Source organism: Myotis myotis, unplaced genomic scaffold, assembly GCF_014108235.1.
Source record: "Myotis myotis isolate mMyoMyo1 unplaced genomic scaffold, mMyoMyo1.p scaffold_m19_p_3, whole genome shotgun sequence".
Classification (NCBI taxonomy): Eukaryota; Metazoa; Chordata; class Mammalia; order Chiroptera; family Vespertilionidae; genus Myotis; species Myotis myotis.
The window spans coordinates 194,265,997-194,284,699 of NW_023416335.1; the positions used below are offsets into that span (position 1 = coordinate 194,265,997).

The window sequence follows — 18,703 nt, forward strand, 5'->3', positions numbered from 1 at the left end:
AAACAATATATGAAATGCATTTTATTTAATCTTTTTTGATGTCAAAATGGTCATTATTAACAGTAGTTAATTATGCTGTGATAAACTAATTAAGCATTGAGAGCTATATACCCTTTACCAAATGGCTCCATTCTGCTGTGCTTTCTTCATTTTGTTGTCTTTGTTTTCTAATAGTTCTAATTTCTCCAGTTTATATTACTGCTTGCTTAAGTGTGCCTTTTTCCATCCTCATAGTTCCCCTTCTAGTCTGCTTGGTTTTGAAAACAAGGTGGCTAAGACTGCTAGAATAATGTAGGAAGTAAGAGTAAATTGACTCAGTAAAGACCCAAAAAACTGGATTATACTAAGTGCATGAATTTTGTAACATCTATTACTTTAGTACCTATTTCATTTCTATCCTGAAAATAAGTGAAGTTACAGTCAGTATCTTTTCTCAAAGTAGAAGAGCTTTCATTGTACAAAAGGAACCATTTTGTTTTTATACTTTACCTTCTCTGTATTTTTATCCTCTAATTTTTTTATTCCTATTAAAACCACTCCATTCAAATGACCATTTTCTACAGTACTTTCTCTTTGATCTGGATATCATATGCTGCTAAGAATTTCTTTGGTGAGGTTTTTTTTTTAATGTTGTTTAATTTTTATTTTTAGAGAAGTATATCTTCATTTCCAAAACATGAAGTAGGTTGAGCCCTGGAAAATAAGAAAACTTTTATTATTGATATCACAGAAGACAATATCTTTATTTTCATACAATTAATTGTATGTTAAAATCTTGCCAAAAGTTATCAATGTTAGAATGATACTTACAGATATTTGAATGACTAAATTCCCAGTGTCATTCTATATTTTGCATGTTTAAATTATTATTTAATGTGTTAAGTAATCAAGCATGATAATTTCTCTCTTGAATGAAAAATAAATATGAATGTGCATGTTATAATGTTTGTAAGTAAAATTCAAATCTGTCTAGAAGGGGGTATTCTAGCATCTAACAACTTAGTTTTACCAACAGGCCGATTGTGTTTTAGTAATCATATGTTAAAAACAGTCTGCTTATTTTATGGTCGTGCCCCATAGTCAGCTTTCCATCATTCATGCTATTGGAAGGGAATTATGGCACAACAGTTATTAAAAAACAGATAATCTAAACAGTTTCTTGAGTTGAGACTGCTATTACAGAATAGGTAGTCAGATGCCAAACTTGGATTGGTGGTACAAGGAGAAAATTTCTCCTTAAGTATAGTTATGGGATAAAAGTGATTGTACTCATTGTAATTGCTTAAACCAAAAAAAAAGAAAAAGAAAATGGATATGAATACAAGATCCACATAATCCACATATACAAAAACTTAGCATGAATGAGTTGATTTTATGAATATCCTAAAATGTGAGATGAATTAAAGTGCAAATGGTATTTTTAATGCTATATTTTAACTGTCAGCAGTTAAATTTGTTTCTTTCATTCCCATTTACTGAATTCCATTTGGCACATATCAAACATGTTATTGCAATAGGACAGTGTTTAACTTGTGTGTACTTCTAATTGCACTTTAAAAGTGGGTAAATTCTATGAAATATTATTGTAGAAATAGATATTTCCTCTCATGTTTGTATCTTAAGTTTCTCAAAATATATTACTATAAGTTTATTCTTTTATAATATCCTTTTCCTCCCAAGAAAGTTTTAAATTAATTCCATTTCTTAAAGAATTTTCTGCACTTATACCAACCTGTAGTACCTTCTATTCATACTATGACTTAAGTAATGCTCACTCAGGCACAGGAGTAACATTCTGATTCACATAATAAAAGTGGTAAAGCTTTTAAAAATGGCAACATGCAGAAAGCCCCAGAACTGTTCCTTAAAAGGTTGGCATGTGGTCCTCAGACAGCCCTGAAGGTCCACATGAGTGAAAAGCCTAGACGTCTGAGCTGAAAGCACTCCCAAGGAGTTTGGTTTTGTTTGGGTTTGTTCTAGGTATGGTCCCAGGGATCCCAGATCAAACCAGGCCCCTGGGCCTATCCTAGAACCAACCTAAACTCGCGCATCATTCCTGGACCATCAAGAGTATGAAGACTGAAGATGACCTGAGGTTTCTGAGACATCCTACATCCATCAGGACTCACTTTTTTGTATGTGTGCCTACATTTTAGCAAGAATTGATTGGTTAATCCTTCTAAAATTAAAGGGATGGGAATGGATAACAAAATAAAGCATTACTAGACATTGACATAGTAATTTGTCACAATAGAAAAGTGATATGTAATATTGTTAATAATTGCCAATGAGGAGAACTGTACTTGTAGCTTTTATTATTGGATTGGATCTCTATTTTTAGGTTAAGCAACTTAGCCACCAAAAGACATTCTCTCCCAAGTTAATTATTTGTTTTTGTTTTTCTCAGAGTTTCTACTCAGTATCAGTCTTATTTAACTAATTGTTCATAGTTTCTGAAGGATTGGTCTTTGCCTCTGGCTCCAGTGCTAGTAATTTTAAACTCTTATTTTGGAGACTGCCTTTTTCTTTTACTCTTTTGAATCTACCACATTGCTTTAAACTCGCTTTTTGAGGTTCAGATCTGGAAAGAAACTTAGCATCATTTGTAGACACACCATCCCTTGTGGGATGCATTGTAGGTTGCATTGCAGAATCTGCTGTTGTTGATGAAAACAAGCTAGGGTGATAGAGTGGAAATAGGCTAATACGTCACATTTTACAAAGGTATTTTGTCAAATAGTATGTTCCTTGATTTTTCATTCCCTGCTACTCTGGATTTTTAAAGTATTCTGACCTTGTTGACTCATTGCATGGTCTTACATCAAAACTGTGACATTGCTATAGCCACATACATATTTTTGTTTAATTTGGAGGACAGGGTGTTGGAAAAGGATTGAAATGGTCCCAAATCCAAAGAGTTATGATACACATTGAAAATGTATACTTTGGGTAATACTGGCATTTCTATAGGTTTAGACCCTGTTTGAAATAACTGCTAACTAATCAAGGACTCCACATGTGAAAGGAGCTAAAAAATGTACTATTCGTCCAAGCCCAGTCACATCAGAAAAATTGGGTCAATGGTTATTCTTTAAAATAGGACTGACTCATTCTAATGAACTCAACCCTATAATTAGTTCTGTACTACATTCATTACAGAGATGCTTCATCCCATGAATTCTATTATTTTTTGCCTGGTAAATTGTGTATATATATGTTTTTTTCACTCTTCTTTCTCATGTTTTCCTTTTTGCACAGTGTTTTCCTGTTTGCATAAATCAAAACACTATACATGTTACTATGTGTATGTTTCTTTTGATAAAACAGACTGGATGGAATGATCTTTGGATTTTAATTCCTTTTAAATCCATGTGATTTAAATGCTCTGTCTTATAAATTCACTTTTAATTTATACTTCGATTCTTCTCATTCATCTTTATCTAATGAACTATGTATAATTACATAGGTGAGCCTTATATATGGATTCATGTAGAATTTATAACTTTTTGTATTCACCTAAATACGAAAATATTGTAACATCAGTAATCTTGTATCAATGCACGGATCTGTGAGCATATTTAACTTTATTTCTTAACATAGTCAGAAGTGTGTGAACCCATCTTATGTGTGTGTACAATGTGCTCTCAGTGTGTGGGGGCCTTTACACTCTCTCTTTTAACATTGTTAAATATGAACCCTGCAAATGGGAAAGTTATGAACCGTCTTAGAGTTCAGGCTTGTTAACCCAGTAAGTTTCTAAAGTCGGCCTTCGCTTCATGTACTTTGGGAGTGTTAGGTATTTTCTTTTAATATAATTTGAGAATATTCTTTCAGAGATATTTTAATTTTTACTTTTTGACTACTTATGTTTTATATAGAACTACTTTACTCACCCTTCCTGAAAACTTGAAATTATAATTTTTAACACAATACTTTCTTTGATAGATTTATGTATTTTATTCTATTTCATTTTTGTCAGCTCTTTTAAAATACTTTATAAGAACCCAATAGTAGGTTTGTATATGTCTGTATTATTTTTGTTCCTCCTAAGCTTAAGAAGACCCTAATAAAATCTGTACTTCTTTGTATCTTTTTTTGTGTGTACCATTTTTATTCTGGTGTTTGCAACATGAATTAGCCAAAGGTGAAATTCTTTCTCTCTTTCTTCTGTCCCTATTTTTCTTCTATTACTGTTTTTCAGAATTTGTTAATACACCCATAGAAGACAGCAGTTGTCTAAGAAAGCCCTATATTCATTAGTCTAAGTTTTGTTTGGTCATTTACATGCTTCACATGATAATTTATCAGAGTGAAAGCAGCCAATTAAGTTTAAAAGCAACATTTTCACCCTTTAGAGCAGTGGTTCTCAACCTTCCTAATGCCGCGACCCTTTAATACAGTTCCTCATGTTGTGGTGCCCCCCAACCATAAGATTATTTTCGTTGCTACTTCATAACTAATTTTGCTACTGTTATGAATCGTAATGTAAATATCTGATATGCAGGATGTATTTTCATTGTTACAAATTTAACATAATTAAAGCATAGTGATTAATCACAAAAACAATATGTAATTATATATGTGTTTTCCGATGGTCTTAGGCGACCCCTGTGAAAGGGTCGTTCAACCCCCAAAGGAGTCGCGACCCACAGGTTGAGAACCGATGCTTTAGAGTGTCTGTCAGCCATTGGGTACATTCTCATTGTGGGGACCCCACCCATGCACTGGGCCTCTAGTTGTGTTATATTTGTTAACTTAGATGACCTCCCTGACAGAAAAGACATATAGAATGAAGAAGAAAGTTAACATCCATAAAGTCATACTCTGTGCTATGCAATTGAAGGAATTATTGGTTTGACTCCTTCTAATCTTAGCTTAACAGTCTTGGGAACATTTGCTGGTTAATAAGAAAGTGGTTTCCTTGAACTGAACTTTTAAATAAATAAGCTACCTCTTTCCAGAAAAGATTTGAGGCAAGGGATAAATACTTATAAAGGCAAAAGTAAGTTTGAGGTAAAGAAAAATCACTCATAAAGGCAAAAGTAAATCCCATTTAGCCCTTGTCTGGGATTTACTCATTAAAAGTATAAGATAAGGTAGAACATGCGTAGTTACTCTACCGGATTCTGAAGTCACTGGGTAGGAAATATCCCATATGATAATCACCCCTTGTCTTCACAATTTGCTTCTGGAGGTCTTTAGCAGATGTGCTGTAACCATTGAAAATAAAGTTGGCAAATAGTAATTTTCCTTGGATGTACATCTATAAAAATTTAAAGAACATTTTTAGAATCTCATCAAATGAAAATTAGTCCTATTTATTTAAAGGTGTTTTTCTATGCATTTATTTTCCTAAGTCACCATATAGGACACATTCACACATACAAAACACACACAAATCCTAGTTATCACTTCAAACAGCATAATCTTCTCAGTCTGCATTTAGTTTCATTATCGGACTCCCATAAAAATTCAATTAAATGGGCAGTTAATTCCTCTGTGCATCGTTTATTCACATATTAAAACTTCACTTCATTTCTTGAGACATTCTCCCCCATGCCACTGTGCCCAATGCTTAGATTCCCTATTACTCATGAAGTTGGTGTGAGAATCTTTTTACAAAAGCACTTGGTAAACTGAAAAGATATTCTTTTCTAGATATTCTTTTCTTTTCTTTTCTGTCGGCTGTATCTGGTTGACTGTGATGAGAGATTAAATATTTAAACCACACCAGTTATACCATTGTTCCAGGAATTAAGTGGAATTGAAAGACTTTCCCAAACAACTCAAACCAAGCAAACAGAACCTGACCAAATATTGGTGACCAAATATTGACCTAATGACGAAATAAAAGCAAAGGGATTCTAACTACCCTCTAAAGCACTTACCACTTAACCTTAATGAAATGTCCCAAAATGCATCTGGACAAAAACTCTTTTAGTTGAGATTAGAAAGGGGGTATGTTGAGACCAAAATTCTCTCTCCTAGCAATCCTAAAGTCTCACTTATGGTAAAAACAAAGAGAAGACCATTTTCTACCCTACCTACAGAGGCATATATCCCAATGCTGCCAATAGGAACTTTATTTTCCCCATTTTGAACTATGAGTCAAGAAACCCAGGTTAAAAAAAAAAACAGGTTCAAATCTCACCTCCTCCCTATGGTTGTGGGATCTCCTTGAAGCCTGTTTCCTTTTATGTGGAAACAGCAACTTCACCTCAGAGGACTGTCACCAGGACCCAAGGAATTAGTTATGTGAAAAGGTATGAATCTCAGAAGATATTCCTTTCCTTTTGGGTCTCCAATATTTATCTTTTGGGGGAATTCCTGCCTTGTAGAAAAGCTTGGGGCCCTGTCACAGGCTGGGACAAAGACTTGGTTGATAAGTGAAATAGACAAAGCAACGTGAGAGAGGTTTGGCATTCCTGTTGGAAAGAAGGGTGAGGGTTTAGTCACTCAGTCAAACCGGTGCATGGTATGGCAAAAGTAGGTTTACAATGGTAAGTGCTCAAAATAGCTTATTCTTGTATGATTTATTCATTAAGGTATTTTACATATGAACAACTGTAAACCTAATTTGCCACACCCTGTATTTATTGGCAGGCTACTTTTTTTCTAGGCACTGGGATGCAGGGACTCTGCCCATTTGTTCATTTCTGCATCCCAGTGCAGTAGATGGATACGAGGCTAAGTAGTGATGAATGCTATGCACCAAGTAAAGCAGGATAAGAAATGGAGTGCGAAACAGGCTCTTTTAGATAGAACAGGCCACTGAGCGGGTGACCTTTGCCTAGAGACCTGGTTATGTGGGGGAATAAACCATGCACCTGTCCAGTGAACAACCAGCAAAGTGAGCACCGTGTGTAAAGGCTCTGAGGGGGACAACAAAGAGGCTAGAGCTGTGGAAGCCAATGGGCAAGTGGAGGTGAAGTAAGCCAGGGGCCAGATTACATGAAGTTTTGTGGTCCATGGAAAGGATCCCAGATTGGCTTTTTTCTGTTTAAATATAGTTTTATCGATTTCAGAGAGGAAGGGAGAAGGAGAGAGAAACATCAATGATGAGAGAGAATCATTGATTGGCTGCCTCCTGCATGGGCTGCCTCCTGCACATCCTCCTACTGTGGGCATGTGCCCTGACTGGAAATCGAACCGTGACCTCCTGGTTCATGGATCCATGCTCAATCACTGAGCCACACCAGCCAGGTTTGATCCCCGGTGTGGGACATACAGGAGGCAGCTGATTAATGATCCTCTCTCATCATTGATGTTTCTATCTCTCCCTCTTCCTTTCTCTCTGAAATCAATTATATCCTATATTATAAAAAGCCTGTGGTCGTGAGGCCCTCATGCCATAACGACCAATCACCAGGAGGCTGCATGTGTAGCAGGCGCATGCGGGTGGGCAGGGACTTTACACTGCGTCCTGCGAGCGCTGGCAGAGATTTGACCAAGAGATGCATCAGGGGAATCCCATGGCGCCAGTGGGGGCTTGACGCTGCGTCCCCACCGGTGCCAGTGGGTCTGGGTCTCACACGATTTCGAGGCGCATGTGGCCCAGGGACTTGACTCTGGGTCTCGCAGAGCCAGCAGGACTTGACGCTGTGTCCTGTGGGCACCGGCCCAGACTCTAACAGGAGGGAGGAGGGAGCCAGATACCTGCAACCAGGACTTGGCAAATAGCGATATTAAAATATTTCTTCTAATTGATTCCCTTTCAATGTGCACGAATTAGTGCACCGGGCCACTAGAGTGAGTGTGTGTGTGTGTGTGTGTGTGTGTCCTTTTTTTTAATAGATACTTAGGGTTGACTTAGATCTACTGAATGAGGATCTCCAGGGGATGAGGCTTGTAGTTCCTAAAGAGCTCCACAGGTGGACAACAGGTTTAAGGATTACTGATTTAGGAAAAGGTAAAGTGAAGAGAGAGGGAAAGGCTGTGGCTCAGGTATAACAAAAACAATAGACCAGGGGCTCAGCATAGAACCCATTAAACCATTTCTACACACACACACACACACACACACACACCATTGCACCACCACTTTACCACTACCTTCACTAGTCAAAGTCCTAAACCAGTGATAGCGAACCTATGACATGCGTGTCAGAGGTGATACACGAACTCATTTTTTTGGTTGATTTTTCTTTGTTAAATGGCATTTAAATATATAAAATAAATATCAAAAATATAAATCTTTGTTTTACTATGGTTGCAAATATCAAAAAATTTCTATATGTGACACAGCACCAGAGTTAAGTTAGGGTTTTTCAAAATGCTGACACGCCAAGCTCAAAAGGTTCGCCATCACTGTCCTAAACAATGAGCTCCATACCCGCGTGTGAATAGCTTGTACAATGTTTTTGATTTACCAATAGTTTCTGCATACACATTCTCATTTGAACAAACATTTTCATTTGAAGATACATTCTCACAACAAACAGATAAATTAAATTAAATCTGGCCATTAAATTCAGATCTGGTTAATATGCTAACTCAATCCTCACAACATCCCAACAGTGGTGTTTTTCTCCCCAGTTTACAGATGAGGAGATTGAGGCCAGCCACAAGACGAGGATCTGGGATGCAAACTCAAGTTTCTGACCCCAAAGTTTATGCTCTCATTTCATAAAAAAAAAAAAAAAAACCACAAAAAACCCCACTGATCTTTATGCTGCTTCATTTTTTTAAAAATGGCTACTAAACTAGGTTAGCGTTTAAAGCACAGAACCACTCCAATTTTCCCAGAAAGGATAAGAATCATCAATCTCAGCCAGATTTTCATACTTCCTTGGTAGGTACTGGTTTTGCTCCCAGAGTCTGTCATAAGACTTTCTTAGGGATGCAGGCAGAAGCAATGGAAGGCTCCTGTTCAAATATGCCTCTAAAATCAGAACCTGGAAATGGGACAATAAGGTGATTGGTTGCCCCCACCTCCAATCACCTCCAGTCACCAGTAGGCACTTGGGTCTATAGGTCCAAGGCTCAGGTGAGAAGTCTGGACTGATGTTGGAGATATGGGTGTCACCAGCATACAGGGATAGTTTCTGGATCTGTGGGAAAGAATGAATGTGTGGAGAGGTACACTGAGGAATGCCAACATTCCGGGGTGGGGTGGGAAGGCTCAACTGGAAACATTCTCTTAAATATCTTGACCCCTTCATAATCCAGATCAAAATAATTAATGTTCCTGTTTACATTTCATTGTTTCTCTTTCTGGTTTTTAGTGAGGAGAAAAACTTATAAGTCCTATGTTCTTTAATTCAACACTGCCTACAAATTATTATTGGAGCAAGCCACAGAGGGGATTGGGACTGGGAGAGACCCATTAAAAGCATCTGTACTTCCTGCTTATGAGCAAAAGCCCAGATGATACGCTGTTTGTATCACTAGATCTATGGAATATTAAGAGCGATACTGAAAAAGGGTTCGGCAGCTAAATTATAGGGAATGTGAACAAAATTAATTTGAACAAAATTAAACAGATCTCTTCTAAGAAAAAAGATTATGAATATTTACATATAAGCTACCATAAAGTTTATACTTATTCCATGGCTTCTTATGATGAAGTTGAGTTTCTCAGGCTATTTGCTACAAAGAGCAAAGAGCTTTCTGGTGATACACAAAGATTTTTTGTAAAGGTTCCAAGGAATGTTGACTTGTATTCTTGAGATCATAAATATTTATAATTAGAAATTACATTTGTTAAAATGTTTATTTACTTAAAAATATAAACTACATTTGTATAAGAGATTTTTACCCACCAAATTTGAGATAATTAGCTTCACCAACTTTATTCTGTAGTTTCTCTAGCCTCTAATTGGTGCCTAGATTTTTTTTTTTTTATCAGAAAGCACCTAGACCTTTTGTCTAGACATTTTCACATCTTATAGGCTTGTTTTTTTGTTGCTGTTTTTTTATCCTTACCGGAGGATATGTAGAAAGAGAGGAAGGGGGAGAGAGAAACACTGATGTGAGAGAGAAACATTGATCAGTTGCCTTCTGTATAGACCATGACTGGGGCTCGAACCCACAATCTAGGTGTATGCCATGACTAGGAATCCAACCCACAGTCTTTCAGCTTACAGGATGATGCTCCAGCCAACTGAGCCACACCGGCCAGGGCACAGGCTTGTATTTTAATAAGCCTGGCAGCTCTAACATTTGTTTTTGAAAAGTGTAGTAAATGTCAGTTTTTTCCTACCGCTTGTCCAAAGATGTATCTTTTCCGTAAGTGTTGGACCATTGGGGTGGGACCCCAATAGAAATCCTGAATGACTTCCTCCTCAGAACATGCATTTTTCTGTTAACTATTAGAGTTGGAAGGTACCTAGACATCATCTAATCCAGTCCCCTTGCTTTACAGATAAACAAATTGAGGACTAGAAAGGTTAATTATCTGTGGTCACCCAACAAGTCAGGTATTTATATCTTTCCTACACTGCCTCCCCACTTCTTTTTTATTGTTGTTATTGTGGTAAAATATACACGATTAAATTGATCACTTTAGTCATTTTAAAGTGTACAGTTCAGTGGCATTAAGTACATTCACATTGTTGTGCAACCACCACCACCATCCATCTCCAGAACTTTTTTATCATCATCAACTGAAACTCTGTGTGTATGTACCCTTGAAGCAAGAACACCACATTCTCACCTCCTCCAACCCCTGCTAACCACTGTTTTGTTTTCTGTCTAGGGATCTGACTATTCTAGGTACCTCACATTGTTAGGGCAAAAATAGAATATTGGGGACTAGCTATAATTATATGAAATATTAAGCATGCTCCATTAACAGTGATTTCCTTGTTTTGATTAAGAGAGGACATTCTAACCTGGCAGGGAGTTGTAGGCCCCTGGGACCTGGGAGTCAACCTTGGAATGTGGTCCCTTCTCATTCAAGAACTATCCAATATCATTAAAATTAACAACCTTGTTGTCCAAACAATGGAATCCCACCCCAACCCGCATTGCCTACTTCCCCATACCTGTAATTCCTACTTCCCCATACCTGTAATTCCTACTTCCCCATGTAATCTTTGTCCTACCCAATATAAGCAGCTGGCTTATGGGGGATTACAGATTATATTTTTGTGGATTACCTGCTGCTCTCCCATACTGCTGGCAGTGTAATAAAAAGTAGGAATAAAAGCTCATATATGTTTCAACCCTGTCTCTGCTTAATTGGCTCAAGTAGTGACAGGCAACTAGGACCCATTGGTTGTCCGGTTTCAACATGAGTGAGATCATACAGTATTTATCCTTTTGTGTCTCACTTATATCACATAGCATAATGTCTTTAAGGTTCATCCATGTTACAGCATGTATTAGAATTTCATTCCTTTTTAAGGCCAAGTAGGTATTTCACTGTATGTATACACCACATTTTGTTTATCCATTCATCCGTTGATGGATATTTGGATTGTTTTCTACCTTTTTAATATTGTGACTAATTTTGCTATGAAACAAACATCTGTTCCAGTCCCTGCTTTCCATTCTTTTGAGTATAGACCAGGAGTGGAATTGCTGGATTATATGATAATTTTATCTATTTTTAGCTTTTTTTTTTTTTTTTGAGAAAACACCATACTGTTTTCCAAAATATTGGTATCACTTTACGTTCCCTCTCCTTATTTCTGATATGCAGTAGAAAGAGTGCAGGATTGGAAGTTGCCAACCCAACCCCAGGTTGGTTAGCTACGTATCTTTGTAAGCCACTTCACCTCTCAAACTCAGCCTCACCAGTCAGGAAGAGGTAACTGACCTCTGACCTCACAAAATTGTTACAAGATTTCAATAAAATAAAATATACTGAATGCTTGATAGATGAAAACAGGTTCTTTAATGGAAGTTATTATTAGTCATTTATTCTAAATTTGAGTTAAATCCAATGTAAAAGGAGAAAACCAAGAGCTGTTTGAAAGGAAAGAGTACACTAAAGAAATGTAATATCTAACAGAAGACTTAGATCAAAATGCTTGTGGTTACAGTTTGTCATAAGTAGTCCCCTGCTGCCTGGGTGTGGTAGATAAGGACCAGATAGGCCTTGAAGTGTCCCAAGAGCAGAGGGAAGTCACTCACAGCCTAAGGGCTTCACATTCTGGCTTTTATGGTCTTTTGTTTTTTGTTTTTCAATGTCAGTGTGAATCCCAGGGAATGAGAACCTGTCCCATCTGCGTGCATGCGTGCTGCCAGACAACCTATTTGTATTTCTAACCTCAGAACTCAAGTAGAACTGCCTAAGAAAATACTACTTCAGCTTTAGTGTATTTTTAAATATAAAAACAAAAAACAAACCTTCGTGCCCTTGCTGGTTTGGCTTAGTGCATAGAGCATCGGCCTAAGGACTGAAGGGTCCCAGGTTCGATTCCGGTCAAGGGCACATGCCCGGGTTGCGGGCTTGAACCCCAGTGGGGGGCATGCAGGAGGCAGCTGATGAATGATTCTCTCTCTCATCACTGATGTTTGTATCTCTCTCTCCTTTCCCTTCAAATATATATATATATATATATATATACCTTTGTTATGGTAAGTGTAATAAATATAACTGTGCTAACTTATCAGCACAAATAGGTCAGACTGCATAATATAAAATATAGCAAAGGAGGAAAAATTTTACATGCTAAAAAAGTTTTGGGGTAAATTGGTAATAGTATGGTAAATTGGTAATATTATGGTAAATTGGTAATCTTATGTTAGTCTTTCATCTGATTTAAAAGAATTTGGAACAGAGTCCCGCCTTAATATGACTTTATTACTCATTATATAACAGAGTCCCAATATTCTGAATCATTGTCCTCTTTATCTGGGAAAGAGGGATGCAGAAGAACAAAAAATTTACCAAACCAACCCTCTTAAAGCATCTTGAAGCAAACACTCATTTTTTGTCTTGTCCTTTTAAAATGAGAATGTTGCTAGTTTCATCACTCCCTGTCCTCTACTGCATTATCACAACCTATCTCCATCATCTCCACTGGAAACAAGGGTTCTAGAGCTTTGATTAAATTAAGTTTTAAATTTTGACTTTAAAAAGCATATCCCTCTCTCTATATGCCCCTCAGAGACTTAGCCTTTCCCCTGGATAAGCAGCAACCACCAAGGCAGCAGAAGACAGTAGCTGGGACCTCTGCCAGGCTAAAGATAACATCTTGATCTAAGTTACATTTCACTCCTGAGCTCCAAGGTGGAACAAGCTTCTGGCTATTTCCCATAGGACTGGACAGAGAGCCCCCGGAACAGACCTCAGGACTGTCCTCTAAGACCTGAAGAGATGATTCATTACTGTTACCTCCCCTCCAACCAATCAGCTCCCAGCACAAACACAGAACCCCCCAACCCACAGTATCTTGTGATTTTGCCCTACATAATCTGTAACCTACATGCTGAGGAGTTGGGGTTTTGAGCATTCGCTTCCCGTTCTCCTGGATAGTGCCATTCATCAATAAAACAGCCAACTTCTTTCCAACTTGGGCCTAGCAAATGGTTCCCCCACAGAAAGAAGGTGGCGAGAAGAAGGGCCGTTTTGCCATCAACGAGGTAGTGACCAGGGAACACACCATCAGCATTCACAAGCACATCCATGGAGTGGGTTTCAAGAAGTGTGCCCCTTGGGCACTCAAGATCCAGAAATTTGTCATGAAGGAGATGGGGACTGCAGATGCAGCACTGACGCCAGGCTCAGCAAAGCTGTCTGAGCCAAAGGAATAAGGACTGTCTGTCCCATACGGTATTAGGGTGCAGTTGTCCAGAAAACATAATGAGGTTGAAGAGTCCCCAAACAAGCTTCTATATGTTGGTTACCTCTGTACCTGTCACTACTTTCAAAAATCTACAAACAGTTAACGTGGATGAGAACTAACTACTGATTATCGAAGAAAGTTATAAAACTGCAAAAATAAATTGTAAAATAAAAATAAATAAAATAGTGTTTCTCTACTACAGTTCTGTTTTGTGTTTGGCTCTGCTAGTGCCAGGTGGACAAACTCTTTCTGGTCTATAACACCACTGGTCACATTGAATTTTACTATAGTATTTGTTCTTATTTTTCTCCTCTTGAAGACAGAGATCATGTTAGAACAGACAAAATAATATAAAACCATGGCATGGCAATTTGTAAACAACATTCCACAAAGTCAATCTTGCCCCTCTTCAAAGCCCTGGGGAGTGCACATCCCCAAAACTAGCCCATTTGTATAAAAATGAACACCATGGTGCCCTGGCCAGTCTGGCTCAGTTGTGTGGAAGATTGACCTGTACACTGGAAGGTCGAGGATTCGATTCCTGGTCAGGGCATTAGCCCAGGTTGCGGGTTCAGTCGGGTTGCATACAGGAGGCAACCAATCGATGTTTATCTCTCCCATTGATGTTCCTCTCTCTCCTCTCCCTTTCTCTCTCTGTAAAATCAATTAGAAAACAACAACATATCCTCAGGTAAGGATTTTAAAAAAAGTGAACACCTTGGTGAAAGACTTGATCCATCCTAATGCAATTAAAGCAAGCAGCTGAAATAAATTTTCAACTTAGTTTCCACAATGCTTTTTGCCTTTGTTAAATTACCAGGAAAGTGCAGGCACACTTATTGTGGACAATCACATCCATTCCCTGTACTGCTTTGCCCAGAGAAATCCAGCCCAACATGGTGACATTGGAACAATTCACCTATATTTTCTCTTGCAAGATAAAGAAAACAGAATCATTCTGCCTTGCTCCAGGAAGAAAGGCAGGGCCGTCCCCAGGGCCCGGAGAATGCCGTTCGGTGCAGTGTTTCCCGGAGTTTTCTGGCCCAGGGACAAAGCACATTTACTAGTTCGGATGGATCAACACTGTCACCCAGTGGACAGACAACTAGGCAGGTTGACGCCTTAGCACTGCCCTTGGCTTGACAGCCAGACACAGGCAGCCAGGGTTTGAATAGGAGCCTGTTTATTTTAGGTGATCACAAAAGTTAATATTCTCTAACAGGGAACTGGGAGGACCTCAGCTGACAAGCCTTTGATTTGGATATCACAGATGAGTTATGTTTAAGGAGGACAAACACTCCTATGCTCCCACTGTGCTGATGCTTTCTTTTTCTTTGCTTTCTTTTATTTTTTTTTTTATTTTTTAACCATCAGTAAATTTATAGGAAGCACAGACTATAAACCAGCCAAGCGAGTCTGCCAAGACTCACAGGATCAAACAGGCCTGCTGGAGTACGGTGATATTTGATCACAGGCCAGGTACTGTGGGGAGACTTCCTTACCACAGAATAAGACTCATTGTCCATTGTTCAGAGGGACAAGGATGTGTATTTTAAAGACTGAAAATAGATTTTTGTGTGTATTCGGATTGAATTCTGAGGAAGGCACTTGGTTTACTCCAGTGAAACCAGTGGAGGAGCCACCCTTGCTTTCTCCGTTTAGTGTGTATCTCAAAAGACATGCACAGGTCTAGCCTCTGCCCCATCTCCTTTGTGCTCCTCTTTTTCTTGTCTAAAATGTCATTTGACACTTGTAATAAACTGGTTTACTTTTTATATTAAGGTAAGAGGCTCTTTGCCTTTCATGCTAGTCCCTTTCAGGCAGTCTTGTCTCCCCAGCTGGAACTCATCAACAGGGATCCCGGCGTCTGGTATCACTTTAGACTTCTTAAGAATGCCTGCAGCAGTGGGAGCTGAGACTTCTCCTTGTAGGCATTCTTGTAGAATCTCATGATTAAAAGCAAAGTCTCTGCTTATGGTGAGAAAATTCGGGTTTGAACGCTGACTTCACTGCTTGCTAGCTTCTTGACCTCACACAGGTCACTTAATCTCTCTAGTGTCAGTTTTCACCTCTACTTTCAGGGATAATATCAGTACCTACCTCCTGGGTTGTGGGGATTTAGATAAAAAAATACATATGAATAACTTAGCATAGTACCTGGGCACATAAGAAAAAGCTCCATAAATATTAGTGTTAGCATTATCAAATTATCATAGCAGTAGGATTTGTTATATTCCTAAAAAGCAACTTTAATAAAGTACCTCTAGACTAGCAGATGAAATCATGGCATTTTTTTAAGCCGGAAGGGTCCTGAGAGGCCATCTAGTCCATTGCTTCTCATTAAAATGACCCAGGGAAGCTTTTAAAAAACACTGATATCCCAAATAGCCAGATAAAAGTATACTTATGGTATGAATCTTTTAGGTGAAATTCTAGAAAAGGCAAACCTGATCTGATCTGTAGTGACAGAAAGCAGAACAGTGATCATCTGGGGATGAGGTTGGAAGGTCTTACAGCTAAAGGGCTAAAAGAAACCTTTTGGGGTGATGGCAAAATTTTCTATCTTGATTGTGGAGGTGGTTACACCAGTGTATACATTTGTCAAGTCATACATTATATACATAAGTGCATTGTATTGCATATAAAATATATCATCATAAAGTTGATGTAAAGAGGATCCTGGGGCCTGGCCAGTGTGGCTCAGTTGGTTGGGCCTCATTCTCACACCAAAGGGTCAAAGGGTCATCAGTTCGATTCCCATTCAGGGCACATACCCAGGTTGCAAGTTTGATCACCAATGGGAGGCAACAGATGGATGTTTTTCTCTCTCTCCCTTCCATTTCTCTCTAAAAAAAAAAAATCAATTAAAACATTTAAAAAAATTTTTTAAAGAGAGAATGCTGGGTTTCACCCACAGAAATTCTGATTTAATTGTTCTAGTGTGAGGCCCAGAAATATTTTTTTTCATGCACCTAAGGCATCAGCCAGGGTTGGGAGTTACTGGTCTAATCCAGTCCTCTCCTCTTCCAGTTGAGGTTAACCCAAACACATACAACTGGTTAGAGTGGATGGTGTAGGACTAAAAACCAAGTCTCCAGGTACCTTGTGTTCCAAACCTTCCCCTTTACTAATATTCCCTTCTCCCTGAAACTTCTTTCTCCTCCTTCTTCTTACCTCTATCAAAATCCCTCCCGTCTTTGGATCCCAGCTCACATATTACAAGAAGTCTCAGGTTGCATCTCTCCCCATTGGACTAGGAGCTCCTTGTCAGGAAGGACTGTAGCTTTTTTATTTTTGTATCCAAGCAGACATTCAATAAACATTTGTTGAATAGAAAAATTAGTGGAAGGAAATTAACATTTATTAAATGCTCACGAGATGCCAAGAATTGAAATAAGTGCTTTATGCACATTATCTCACTGAATTTTTACAATTTTATAAATTGGTTATCATTTCCCCTTTTGTAAGATAGCAAACAGGCCCAGAGAGGCTTAGTAATTTGGCCATGGTCACATAGCAAAGAATGTAGTAGGACCAAGGTTTGAACTCAGGTCTGTTTGTTTTTAAAGTTCATGCTTTCTCTACCAGATTAGGCTGTCTCATTTATGGTAGTTACTCTATTCAGTCTTTTTTCCCTTTTTATTGAATTTATTGGGGTGACATTGGCTAATAAAACCATACATATTTCAAGTGTTCAACTCTATAACACAACATCTGTATACTGTATTGTGTGTTCGCCACCCCAAGTCAAGTCTCCATCTATCACCAATTACCCTCCCTTTACCCTCCTCCACCTCCCAACCCCATGTGCCCCCTAGCAATCACCACACTATTATTGTCTATGTATTTAGTCTTAAATTATGGATCTTCTATATCTTATCTCCTTAATTAGGTTATAAGCTTCTTAAACACAAGAATTAAAATTTAGCACTTATAATCCCATATTAATTCACAAGGTGAATTCTTTGGCCACCTCAGTGTTAACAGAGTATCTAATTTTTAACTTCATTAGAGTGATTGGCCATACAGATAATCTAACAGTTATAAGAAGACCTGCATTTATAAGAAGACCTCTAGTCAAGGGGGTACCACAGAAGGTTGTGATTTGAGCTGACCTATTTCCGCATTCTCTCTAGCCTTTTGTGCACTCTGTGAATGATCTCTAAGCCATGCAAGCATCATACACAACAGTCGGTGAAAAGGGCCATATGTCTCAAAGCACCTACCAAAAAAATTCCTGGAACGACATTGTGCCTTTGAACCAGAAGTGGATAATTGCTGCCTGTAAATTTAGATGCAGAGATTATGTTGTATTTGAGAAATCGAAAGGAATCCAAACGACTCTTTAAAAAAAGAAAATAAAAAGTGGTAAAGACATTATATCCCAGGTAACCAACCTTTTGTTCTATTCAGCAGTATTTGTATCTCTGAACCAATAAGTCTAGACTCTATTGCCACTGCTCCATTAGAAATGCCTTCATAAGCTCCTCATAGCCTTTGTATTGCCAACGCCAGTGGACATTTTCATGTTTCTTGTATTATTTGACCTTTCTTTGGCATTTGAAATTATCGAACAGTTCCCCCTTCTCACACTCTCTCCTGGGAGTCTGTGGCCCCACTCTTATGTTTTCTTCCCATTCCTCTCTATCTCCCATCCCAGTCTTTGTCAGGCACAGCTTTCTCTCTATTTGATCTCTAGGTATCTACTGTTGTAAAATCTCCAAGCTTGCCTCTTGCCATTCATTCTCTTTACACCCTCCTTGGGTGATTCATCATTGTAACTACTACTTGTGCCTACTAAATGCATGCAAAAACCTTTCCTCATCTCCTTCCCCCACATGAGTAAGTGTGGCCCCTTCTTCCCAATCCAATCACCTCATTGTATTCCACTCTTGCTCCCGAAGCCTCTTTCTACTCCACACCACTATGTGGCATGGTGAGGTGCTTAGGAGTACGGGTCCTAGAGT

The 18,703-nt window shown here is 38.4% G+C and overlaps 1 protein-coding gene across 9 annotated transcripts in view; it reads right to left on the reverse strand.

The window, feature by feature from the left end:
• Positions 1-499: 499 nt before the first annotated feature.
• Positions 500-18,703, reverse strand: part of LOC118651595 (uncharacterized protein C3orf20-like) — a 104,123-nt gene continuing 85,919 nt past the window's right edge. For 4 of the 9 annotated variants that reach the window (XM_036300902.1, XM_036300900.1, XM_036300901.1 and 1 more), the window contains 3 exons: positions 17,963-18,079; positions 5,121-5,263; positions 501-693 (listed from right to left, as the gene is read on the reverse strand). In XM_036300902.1, the coding sequence (XP_036156795.1) occupies positions 648-693; positions 5,121-5,263; positions 17,963-18,079 (306 nt within the window). In that variant the 3' untranslated portion in view covers positions 501-647. Of the gene's footprint in view, positions 694-5,120; positions 5,264-17,962; positions 18,080-18,703 lie in introns of all 9 variants that reach the window. The other 5 variants (XM_036300906.1, XM_036300905.1, XM_036300907.1 and 2 more) reach the window with 3 other exon arrangements.